Below are 12,449 nucleotides of genomic sequence, written 5' to 3' on the forward strand. Positions count from 1 at the left end.
AATTTTTATCCCAGTAAATAAAAATATAAAAAATTCTCTTTTCATATAGTAATGGTGAAAAAAATACATCAATTTGTGAAAATATAAATTATTGGCATGCTTCTAGCTCAAATATTAAGCAAAATTCGACATTTTTGTCACGTATTTCATTTTTGACGACTCACAAATATTTATAAATAGATAAGATATTCTTTTAATTAAATGTTTGCCCCAGTTATAAAATGTCTCAAGGCTATAAGTCATCGTTTTAATTAATTTTTCAAGTAGCATTATAAGAAGCTTATTATAGGATTATTTCAGAATTATGATGTACTTAGAATTTAACTTTTTTTCTAAAATCACTTACACAATAATTTTAACGTATTTTCCAGAATATCAGACAAATAAATTTTACAAAAATGTTTTTTTTTTATATTTTATAGTGGCTTTGCCGCGACTGAAACCTCTAGGGAAAACTAGAAGTGTTCAAGTCCTCCCCAAAATTAATTTTTGAAAAAATGGAGAAAAAAATCTTAAAACCTTACGTAGAACATTACTCTGGGTCATTGTTTTTAAATAAATTAAATACAAAGAGGTGGAGAAATGTTTTCTTATACCTTACACCTGCAAGGTTACTCTGTGCCTTTACCTAATCTTACCTAAAGTAATAATCAAACCAGGGTTAAGGTATAGCCGACAAGCGAAATAAATATAAAATGATATTTTGGCTGATAAAAAGGTCATCAATTCTACTAAGTGTTGCCCCGCAACAACAGCTGAAAATCACTTATAGGTTTCGTGATTTATTTCAAGTTTATTTTGTTGTTGGTATAAGCTGTAGGTAAACAATCAAACGAAAAACAAATTTATGATTTTTTACATACAACAGTAGAGCAAAATTATATGTTTAACAGAAAACAAGCCTTAACAAACAGCTAAGAAAGAAGATTCAATAAAGCATCAAAACTCTTATCATAAAACAATTATAATTATACAGTGAAAGAAAACAAGAACGACAATGTCCAGAAATTTATCAGTTCCCGCGAGTAGGACAAGATCTCCTGCACCCAAAACAAAGGTAAACTTTATTTTGTTTGTTGTATATTACAATTTATAATGTACAGGGAAAAGGTGTTTCTAACAAACAATTCTAAGGGAAAATTTCCTCAACACCCTTCCCTTTTTCTTCCCTTCTTACCCACTTCCCTTGTAGTTACACCAAAAAACAAGTTTTACTCCAACTATACTCCGACAAAATATTTAATTTTCGTTAATTTCAAATGGAATGAATTGGTTGAATAGCAGTCCCTGATAATATACATCTCAGAGAGCAGAAAGGGGTAGTATACACCCACCTACACCCACCTTGATAAGGTTATTAAAGTCACGTCCCCTTAAATTTAGGGGGTTTGTGGGAAAAACTTAAACACTTTGGATACTTTTCTTGAATTTTATTGGTTGGTTCCAAATTAGCAGTGTTTAAATCCATAATCATCAATTAGGTTGTATATCAATTAGGCGTTAATTGTCTTATGATGATTTACCACAGATTTTGTTAAGAATTTTATAGGGAAAAAACGTACAGCCATACTTTGAAAGAGTTTTCTTTCATTAAAATTTTGTAAATATTTTAAGGTTTGTATTTTTTTATTTTCCAAATAAATGCGGTGACTTCATTACTATAAAATTATGTTTAGCTTTCCTTTAAAATATTGTAGACAATAATAGAACTATTGAGAAATAGTAAAATTGAGTCACAAATATGCTACTATAAAGGTTTTAGTGTCATGCCCAATTAATTTATTTAATGAATGCATTAATGTAAATGGTAAAAATATCCAATTTGATGACAAAAGAAAAAAATATTTCTTCTAAAATTATGTATATTGGAACGTTTTATGATTAATATTTTGATGTAAAGTATAATTGTTTAAATATTTAAAGTATATTTGTGACAAATTGAAGGAATCTTGATTGGATTGCACAAACTAGAAATGTTCAACTTTTTCAACAAATATTTTGATCTACACAGATGGGATTATTTTGTTTATCATAATTTGCCCCGTTTATCAATTTGATTTATCGCACATTGTCTTATTTATCCATTTAGTTTCTTAATTTTCCCTTTTTTAAATTGAGTAATCTAATCTTTGATATAATTTTAATGAAGTTCCTATACAATTAAATAATTTTAATTAAATTGTAAAAGTTTGTTTTAACTCTTGTCAAGTTTTGTTTGCCTAACTAATTAAATACCTTTATAATTAGGTTATCAAATAGGGAATTTAACAGTTTGGACTCAGTTCTTTGTATATATATTAGGGCTCGGCAGCCGCGACTCAGCTTCGCATAAGCCTAATATTTAAACCCGCCTTTAAAAAATGATTCCTAAAAGACGGCTTGTTTGTGTGGTAACAGGTTTAGACAGCCAGCGGCATTTTAAAGTTAGAATATGACGATTTAACTGAAGCTTTCGCGCGGCTGCTGAGCTCTGACATATATTATGTAAAAACACATAAAAGTTAGACATAATGGTAACTAATAGGCATAAATACTTGAAGGAAGGTAAACCACACATATTGAATGTTTTTCATTCATTATATTGTGTTATTTTTCTAATTCTAGTAACCTGCAAACAAATGATATTCACTAAGAGTGTCTTTTTTATGATAAATTATATCTAAAATATAATTTAGGCAAAATTTATTTAATTTTGATAAACTTAATGCAGGCCCAAACTTTCCTCTAAATGAATTAAACTTGAATACACGTAAGTATCTAAAAAAATTAATATTCATATGTTTTTTTTTAAGCGAAGATTTTCTATAATTAGGGTCGGTCCTTCCGTACATCCGTACGTCCGAACGTCCGTCCGTACGTCCGTCCGTAACAGATAGCTTTTTTCGTTAATTTAGGCATGGTAGAAGTGTCCTATTGATTTCAAATTTTGCATGGTGATTCCTGTAGTAGTGAGGTTCGATTTAAAAAGCGTAGCAACTCTTTAATCATTACCAGAATGTCTGTACGTCCATTTTAAACATGTTGATTTTTTTACTTTTTAACAACAAATTTTTATGTGATCTAATAATCCCATTGATCTGATTTTTGGTATACTGATTCTTGGGACTACAAAGTACAATATTATAAGCGAAACACTTCTATAATCAAGTCCTAAAATTGTAAGAATGTCCATAAACATTATTATGTATCAAGCAGTTTTTTAATAAATTTACTTACAATTTTGCTTCGACTCTTGTACATTTATATTCTGATTATTCCGTTATTCGCTTTTATGGATGTTGTCATCCTTGTTTGAAAGAGAAGCAATCTACTCTGTTAGCATTATGTCGAATCGATAAGCAATTTTAATGGGTTATATGGACTATGCCATAGCTGACATTGTTTTTAGTCAAATTCCCTTTTTTTGCTTTTCTGATATAAACCTTCTAGTTTGCAAAAAAAATCGATGTTCAACCCGGAAAATTGTGCGTTAAAAATTAAAGTTAAAATTGTTAAGCAAATAAATGTTTGTAAATTGTGTATTGGCCTGCTCTGTTGCATAAAATACTTAGACACTGTCCTTTTCTCTAAGTCAAGGTTACCATATCTAAGAAAAATAATTCTGATATTTCTGTTTACATTGTGATGATTAGAAAGCTTATCTTTGGTCATTGTTTGATTTTGTGCTATTTTTAATGATAAGCCTAAGAAATGAACAAACCAAATATTACTTTTTTAATGATTGATAGTAATAAAACAGTTTGTTGTTAGATACTAACAAAAATCATCATTTTACTATCCCTAAACTTTTTATGGGAATTCAAATTTAACCCGATGATGATCATATTTGTAGATATCCTAGATATGAAAAAATGTAATACTTTTTAGAAGAATAACGAAAGTCTAAATCATGGCATAAAAATCTTGGAATGTTAATATTTAAGGTAGCTTCACTACTAAAAAATATTCATTTGGCAGCCCGTCTTTTCTTAATGAATCAAAGTACGTTTGCTAATTTTCCTCGGATTAATTTTTTTTCATTAGGAAATTTTGCAGCAACAATTTCCATACTTTGAACAAGGATGAAAACATTCTTAAAAGCGAAGATTAACAAATAAATAAGTAGAGAGAGAATTGAAACAGAGAATAATATAGACGTTTCTCGAAACATTTTTTATAATATTTTTGTCTTATTTAAGATGACTATTATTACGTTTTTTTATTATTAAGATGCTGTATATAAACACTTTTTCTACTATAATGTATATTTCTACTATTAAACTATAAAAAAGCTATCGATAAGACGATTTTAACATACTGAATTTAAAGCTATTCGTTACAAGCAGACGGACACACTTCTAAATGTAGAAAAGCGTTGCCTTAAAAACACACATCACAAAGCTAATTAGGCAAGGCTAAACATAAATCTTAAAATTTATTTTGTATTAAATTTTAAGGAAAACCAATCGGTTTTGTTTATATAGAATTATGTCTTTGCTTGATAGTATAATTTACGTATGTTTGACTTTTACAAAACATTTGATTATCATTGAATTTCTATGTAAGACTAACATCAATGGATTTATTATTACTTGAATCTTAAATCAGATTATAATGTATTCTAACAAATTGAAACCCTTAGCTGGCTAAAATAACAATCCCCCTATCCATTCTCTTTACCTCATCCCCTCCCCTCCTACTGAATGAACGAACTGATCAATAAATGCAAAGATTTCCCATACAAATGAATATTCGGTATTTTATTTACTAAGTCCGTAAATCTAGACATGCTACAAAACACAAATACATATTTTATGTAAACGGTTTTGTGATTTTGTTTATCCAAAAAAATATCTGCTCCGTTTTTCATTCCACATTTTTTTCCGCTGTATGTTGTCGTCCTTGTTTACCTACTAAATCTCTAGATTAGCAAGATCATGTTTTAAGAAAATTACGGTATCTATTCAGAAGAAAAATAAATAAATTATATTATAACAATATTACCGTATTACGTATGCTCTTTTTCTGTAGACTTTTAAACAGTTGAAAATACTAGTTATCTACTGGCTATAACCTACCTAAATTATAAAAATCCTGTTATACATACGCAGAGTTAAGTATAGACTAATCAATAGGTAGGTCTACTAGACCGTTACAAATTCCTCTACTTTTAACCTAACTTTACTAACATTTTTTACATTTTAAAAGTTAGGTATAGTTGAGAGTTTCTCGTAAAAATCTTTTAAAGTGATTCAAATTAACGACAAAAAAGTTGATTATTTAGTTACGCCCCCAGTAGATTTGGATTTAAAGGGACAGAGAGTGGCTAGTAAAATAGTTTAAAACCGTCCCAAGGCTTTACTATGAAAAATAATATATCCTCAAAACCATCACATGACCTCTGTAACCTTACATAAAATAAAGAACCCTATAAATTCAGTAGATATTGAGATCTTAAAGTTTAGACAAAACATCTATATATAATAGAAAAGTGTTTTTAAATGAACATACGATAAATATGTCATAAACCTAACTTGATATTGATAGTATCGTAATTTAACCTGCTATAGCTATTTCTTAATTATAACAGATCTTTCAGATTTTCATTCATTAGCTTGAACAGAAGAATCCTAAGCTTAAGTAGCGAAGCGTAACTATGAATGGCTTACTATTCATTGCGTCATGTATTTTAAATTTATGGGATCTAGTGCAGTTCAAGGTGAAGTGTTGCTGGTAACGACTATCTCCAACAGGATACCACCCTAAAAATCAGCTAGAAGATAAACGGTGGAACGTATAGATTGTGCTCGCACAAAAGTTTAACTGATAAAAGAATTCCTACAAATAATCTTTAATAGTCATTACTGAATAATGCACAGTTATCTCGCAGTGCACATAAATGCGCGAAAAAGTCTTATTTTACGTGTTTCCTGTGCTTCAATGGATCTGGGCTATTCTAGATTATTTAAAGGCCTTCCTATGCCGCTTAAAAATGTGTGGGCATGACATGTACGTTCAGCCGTTTGGCAACTAGCAGCCTGAATACTTCATAGATTTTGGAGATAATCATTACCAGAAACATTTACCGTAAACTGCACTAAATCCAATTCATAAATATAGTCATCCTTATATTAAAGCATATATTAAAGCAGCGTTCTAGAGCAATATAGGCATAACTTTCGTTTTTAATAATTGATTTCAATAAATTCAGAACCTAAATTATCATAAAAAATGTCACAAGATTACTTTAAAAGAAGTACGGTATATTCTCTCTTTGTCTTGTTATTTTAAACTTTAACAGTGAAATAAAAAATAAAACATAAATTAAAGTACGAAATATTGCAACTATTGTACATTTAGTACTTTTAGATACAAAACAGAATCTTTCAAAACAAGAAAAAATGGTAACCTTTAAATTTTGCCTCTTCCACAATTTATTGCTAAAATTTATCAGAATTTGTAAACCTTGCAGCATTCCAATGTAAAAAGTAGGGCTTGGCACCCGTAGCCGCGGTTTTTCAACAGTTGCTCCACAGTTCTATTCGGATAAACCGCTGACAAGTCAAACTGCTTGATCCAAAATTTTCAGGTATCCTCAGCCAAACTGCCTAAAAAAATAGGCGGCTGCCGAGCCTTGGTATAAAGTAGAGTATAAATTTATTTTATGATCCAGAATTGAGCAAATATGCACAGGGAGGGAGGGGACATTGGTCTGTTTATTACACTAGTTCCTAAACAACTTTCGGGACTTTTATTGAATTTTGATTGGTTGGTTCATAAAGTTGAGTGTCTAAACGTTTTAATCAATAATTGTAATCAACAGAATTATTTCGTTTATCATCATTGGGGATGTACATAAAATTGAACGACCAACGTCTTCTCCCTTTAGATCCCTGAAATGTGTATCATGTAGGTTTGCTGCATGAATGAGGAAATATAATTTATTAATAACTTTCTGCTATAAAAGAGGAATGTAATATTTTAATGTTAGTAAATTAAAATTTAAAGTGTTGCATAATATTACAAATATTCATAGCAATCTCTAAAAAAGTACAACTTTTAATGAAAAAAAATAAAAGTACAAATACGTCCATAAAAAACCATATAAATAAGCATTTATCAATAAAAAATTAAATGCCAGCTTTTTCTATGAGCTCTATTGTTCTTGGTTGTAATATCATATAAATCCTAATGTGTAAAACTACAAACATTTCAAAAACATAGAAATAGGAATTACATTAGATTAACCCTTAACGGTCGGGGGGGGGGGGGGGGCGTTGAACGCCCCCCCATCCGTTTTTTTCTATCTCATTTTCTGTGTGTGAAAGATAAAGAGCCCAAACTGCTTGACTTTTTAAGTATGGGTATGACACATAACTGAGAGTTGGAATTTTTTTAATATCTCCGAATATCTCCATCCTGGCGGGCACAGGATGCCAGCAAACCTGGCAGGGTCATCCAGGTAAAGAGCAAAAATATTTTTTTGACTAAAACAAAGCATTTTATCATACCAAAATACTGAAAAATCCTCTAGTAGTACATCCTTATATGAAATACAGGTGTTCATGTCAATTTCAGGTTCCAGGTATGATCCTGCAGGTCCTGATCCTCCAGGTCTCCAGAAATCTTTAATAAGCTCCTGTGGCCGCAATTTTTGACTTACAGACTTCAAATTTTAAACTTAAGCTTTTCTTACATGTCTACATAACGTATTAAAATTTCATGAAGATCCGCCGCCGTTTTTCCGCCGACCGCCGACTGCGGCGGCTGGCAGCTGCCAAGTACAGCTGCGGCCGCTGAAATTTATATTTTGATATTTCTAATGTAAAATTTACACAAAGATAAACATTTTCTGGGAAAAAATTTTTCTTCTAGCTTCAAAAATAAAAAAATTACAGCCGTTTGAAATTTTTAAATAAAAAAAGACCTAAAAACAAAGGTTGTTAAATAAAAGGGTGAAGGAAGCGAAAATTGACTTAGACTTATAAAAGGTCGGAAACTCATTATCAAACAGGGGACTTGCACAAAAAAAATTAGCCCTCTAGCTCTAATAGGAACTGAGATAATTAGGGGGGGCGTTGAACGCCCCCCCCCCCCCCCGACCGATTAAGGTGCGGCAAGGGGCCCGACTGTAAAGGGTTAAAAATAAACTATCCATCTATACTTGAGGGGATGTGGTTAGTTGACCCCCTAGTTCAGTTTTAGTATAAGAAAAATTAAATTCTGGTGTGTATTTTTTTCTTGGGTCGATTTCTCTTCTGAGGTTTGAAGTACTATCCCCCAAAAATTATTATGAACCTTCTTTGGACCTATATTAAGGTATTATGTTAAGAAAAACCTAATCGGTTCAGTGGTTCACGAGATCCTTCACCACAAACAGACATACACAGACATCCTGTTATTATTTTCCCTGTTGACCTATATTTAGTTTAACAACTTACATTTTGTTCTTTATCCTTTATTTTTTTATCTTTTTCAAACTTTACTACTCTATTGAATGTCTATTCCATGTAAAAGCTTTTTGTGGATAAATAGCACAGATACGATTTTGCTTAGCTTTCAATTCAATTTATTTTTATACAAATATTGTGGTTCGTATTTCTAAATATGTAGCATCTCTATAAGTAAGTTAAGTATCTTTCTAGCTTAATTTTAGTAGAGCAGTATGAATCGGTATATTCTTCCTTAGATGTTGCACCATAATTTCATGTACTCTAATAAAGTGATCCTTGCAGCTGGCTTAAAAACAATTCACCCTTCCACTTTATTCAACTCATCCCCTACCCTCCTCCGATATGAACAAACTGACCAATAAATGAGGTCCAACCTAAACTGACGACAATTTTTCTCCTGTCAATATAACCAATACTATATCCATTGCAGTATGTCTGTGTATCCTTAGAAGTTTTAAATTTGATTTTAACGCACGTCGCTAATATGACAGCCAAGACCACTTTTGATACCCCTGATGTAAACTATTTCAATTGGTTTAGGTCACAACTTATACACATTTCGGATGGTTTCCGGCGGTTTTCCTTATAATGAATAGTCGAACTCAGAAACCCTTTCTTCATCCTTATAATTAAAAAATATTTTATACCTCTTTCATTATACTCAATTAATGGCTCGCTAGTGCTCGCTAGACATTTTGAGGTAAAGCCCATGGTTTTTTTTATAATATTGTAATATTGAATCAAAACTTTAATCTAATTTTAATGTTATGCAATCTTTAATTTGAAGCCTATCTATGAAATAAAATTAAGATTCCAGGTTGTATACCTATCCAGGTAAGTGTTGCTATAATAGATAAAGAACATATAGATGTATACTCAGTAAATCAGCCAATTGGAAAACAGTAGATGAACAATCTATCTACACTTTAGTTAGAAAGTGTACACATTATGGTACGAATGGGCAGTAATTTCTTTTCTTTGATTGGAATAAAGTGCAAGCTATAATTGTGGTCAAATATCTTAGGATAAAGCTTTTCTTGGGTAAATTATATAAAATTGTAAAAGTGTCTGTTATAAATAATTGAAAATTCCTAGTATAGAGCTAGCTTTTGGGAAATAATATGGTAGAAAAAAATCGTTGCTCTTTTCAAAAAAAAAATCCCAAATAAATAAACAAATGTGTTTTGAACTTTAATTGCAAAAAGTCCTTTTCAAATTTTGACGGATTAGTATCTGATTTACCATCTAAAGGCAATACGTCTATTATTGCTAGTAACCCAGAGTTTATACCTGGCTTTATGCCAAGTTAGATCAATCAACTATTTTTTAAGGAATTAGATTTGAAAAATTACATTGTATAAGCTGATGTTAAGCAAGTAAGGTTAGAATCCTTTTGTGTTGCAATTTCAAAACAAATATTGGTATACCTAATATTTGAATCGTGGAGTCATAAAATTGATTTATCTTTAGACTATCCCACTGTCTAATAACTAATATAAGACGTACTTATCCTACATCTAAATCATTTATTAATCAATTTTAAAGTTGTTCTACATATATTGCTGTAAATTTAATGATAAATGTATCAAAATTAGTATCTTCTTGTTTTTACAATTTTAAAACAAAAGTAATCGCATCGCTACTTTAGCTTTGTTTAATTCAAAGGTAAATCTTTGAGATGAATTAAAGCGTCTTGAAATAGATATATGAATTCAAAATATTTTTGGTTAATTATAAAACTTTAATCTATGAATGGGACATACACACACACACACACACACAGGTAAATTCTTTTAGGTCCTACTTATTTAAAATACTAACTTTTTACTAGAAAATTCCCCAACTAAAATTCCTTTTTCACCTGAACATATTTCTTACTATAAAGTAAAAGAAACACTCAAAAACAATTAAAATTCCTAAAAACATAGTAAAATAGGTAGATGTATATAGTAAAATAGTAATTGGCCTATAGTATGTTATACTTTTTAAATTTACTATATACAGGGTACTATGAAAAAGTTTGCTAATTCAACAAAAAAATTATTTGGATTTTATTTCTAAATATATACATAGCTTCAAAAAAGCTTTAAAACTAATTTAGGTTTAATTATAATGATTGTAATCTTTTTTTGTATTACAAAACTAACAGCTGTGTAGGGTTTGTTTCTAGTCTTAAAATGTAAAAAATCATTATATATTAATAAAGTTTTTGCTGTGGTAATTCACCAAGGGGGGGGGGGGGGTAATGAAAAAAGAAGATTGTTGGCCTTCCAAATTTCAAATTTAAGGGGGTTGATAAGTTTTGACACCCCCCTACCGCACGCAACTGGTTTTAGTAATTTATTTTTATTAAAGCACATTTAAACTAATAATCACCCTGTATATTGTACTCCTACATATTTTGTCTCTTCATATGGACAATTTAGAAATACCTGCGCACTTTCATACAATATTTGGACGCTTGTGTCATACATTTCCAGGGAAGGAGGAGATATTCTGCTGTTTATTACACTAGTTCCCAAAGTTTTATAATAACGTTTCCTGAATAGTTAGCTTAATAACTTTAGAGACTTTTATTGAATTTTGATTGGTTAGTTCATTAAGTTGAGTGTACAAATGTTTCAACCACTAATTGTAATCTACAGAAGGGGTGATTTTGTGTATCATCATTGGGGCTGTACAATAAGTTGTCGCCCAGTGATCCCTGAAACATTTCACTACAGTTTTGTATAATTTGTATAGACATAAATACGGAGGAGGACTAAATATCAAGGTACTATTAATGTTGGCGTTTTTCATACTTTTTCAATATCTAAAAATTTCTGTAGTTCAAGCTTTTATTTTATATATCTATGTTTATCTTTATATACTTTTTAACTACTTATCTCTGTTATTTGTAGACAATCAACTCTATTATTGTCATTTACTTTTTATCATCTTTTGTTATGCTTCGATATAGGTCCCTGCGAAGATTCATTAAATTTGTTTGTAAAATTTTATATTTTCAAGAGCAAGGATTTAGGGACCAAAAGGAATAAGACAATGGCCTATAAATTGATGTACATCCCCAATGATGATACAAAAATTACACCTTCTGTAGATTAAGATTAGTGGTTAAAACATTCACCATCAAAATTGAAACATAAAAATTCACTGAAGTCGCCAACGTTGTTACGCCAATGAATAAGAAAACGTTATAATAAAACTTGTGGGACTAATGTAATAAACAGCCCATTGTCCCCTCTCTTGCTGGCAAGGTTGTCTAATTTGATTAAAAATTTTATGATGTAGTACAAAATATAATTATATGAAAGCCTGTTTAACAATCACAAGTTAATTAACATTATTTTAAATTTTATTTTGAAGATTATTTACAATATTTTAATAAAATCTAATTTGCTAATCTTATTTTGGAGAATAATTAACAATTTTTCTTGTTAGGTAGATATCAAATTTTAATAAAATACTATGGTTTTGAAACCAATTATTATCAGGCCGGATTAGAACCGGTCCTCAGCAATACTGAAAAATCAAAACTGAGCGCCGCAGTACAGATAATTTTCTTCGGATATTGATGCGAAGCGGGAAATAACTATTATCGTTATTGTTTTTTTTGTATTAATTTATCTACTGATGACTTATTCCTTACCAACAAGCTTTGTAAAATAGAAAAGACAGCTAAACAGACAAAAAATTACTAGAGAAGCTGTGCTTTTAAATACCTAAAATATAAGTAGACTAAAAACTATTTTGTACAAGCATAGTCTCACACAAATGAAATTCTAAAGGAAAATCAGAATGAAAATATTTTGGGGAGATAATGAGTTCTGACACTATGATATGAACGTATAAGTATAGATGTATAATCCATATAACTAAATGCCTCAATTGGTGGAGACCATTGTCAACTGCTAGCAGATTGATTTATGTTCTTTTATAAATTATTAAACTTTACAAGAAAAATTTTTATTTGATGAAATATTAGGGTATTGTAAGTATTTAGGGATCTTCAGGAAT

General features: G+C 30.1%; 1 protein-coding gene across 2 annotated transcripts in view; it reads left to right on the plus strand.

Annotated features, from left to right (window-relative positions):
* The window catches only part of LOC145326306 (uncharacterized), a 62,209-nt gene that overhangs the window by 5,349 nt on the left and 44,411 nt on the right, over window positions 1–12,449 (plus strand). For both annotated transcript variants that reach the window (XM_080169589.1, XM_080169590.1), the window contains exon 2: window positions 894–1,057. In XM_080169589.1, the coding sequence (XP_080025715.1) occupies window positions 998–1,057 (60 nt within the window). In that variant the 5' untranslated portion in view covers window positions 894–997. The remainder of the gene's footprint in view (window positions 1–893; window positions 1,058–12,449) is intronic.

Source organism: Acartia tonsa, chromosome 8 (assembly GCF_053477335.1).
Source record: "Acartia tonsa isolate MP-2025a chromosome 8, ASM5347733v1, whole genome shotgun sequence".
NCBI classification, from domain to species: Eukaryota; Metazoa; Arthropoda; class Copepoda; order Calanoida; family Acartiidae; genus Acartia; species Acartia tonsa.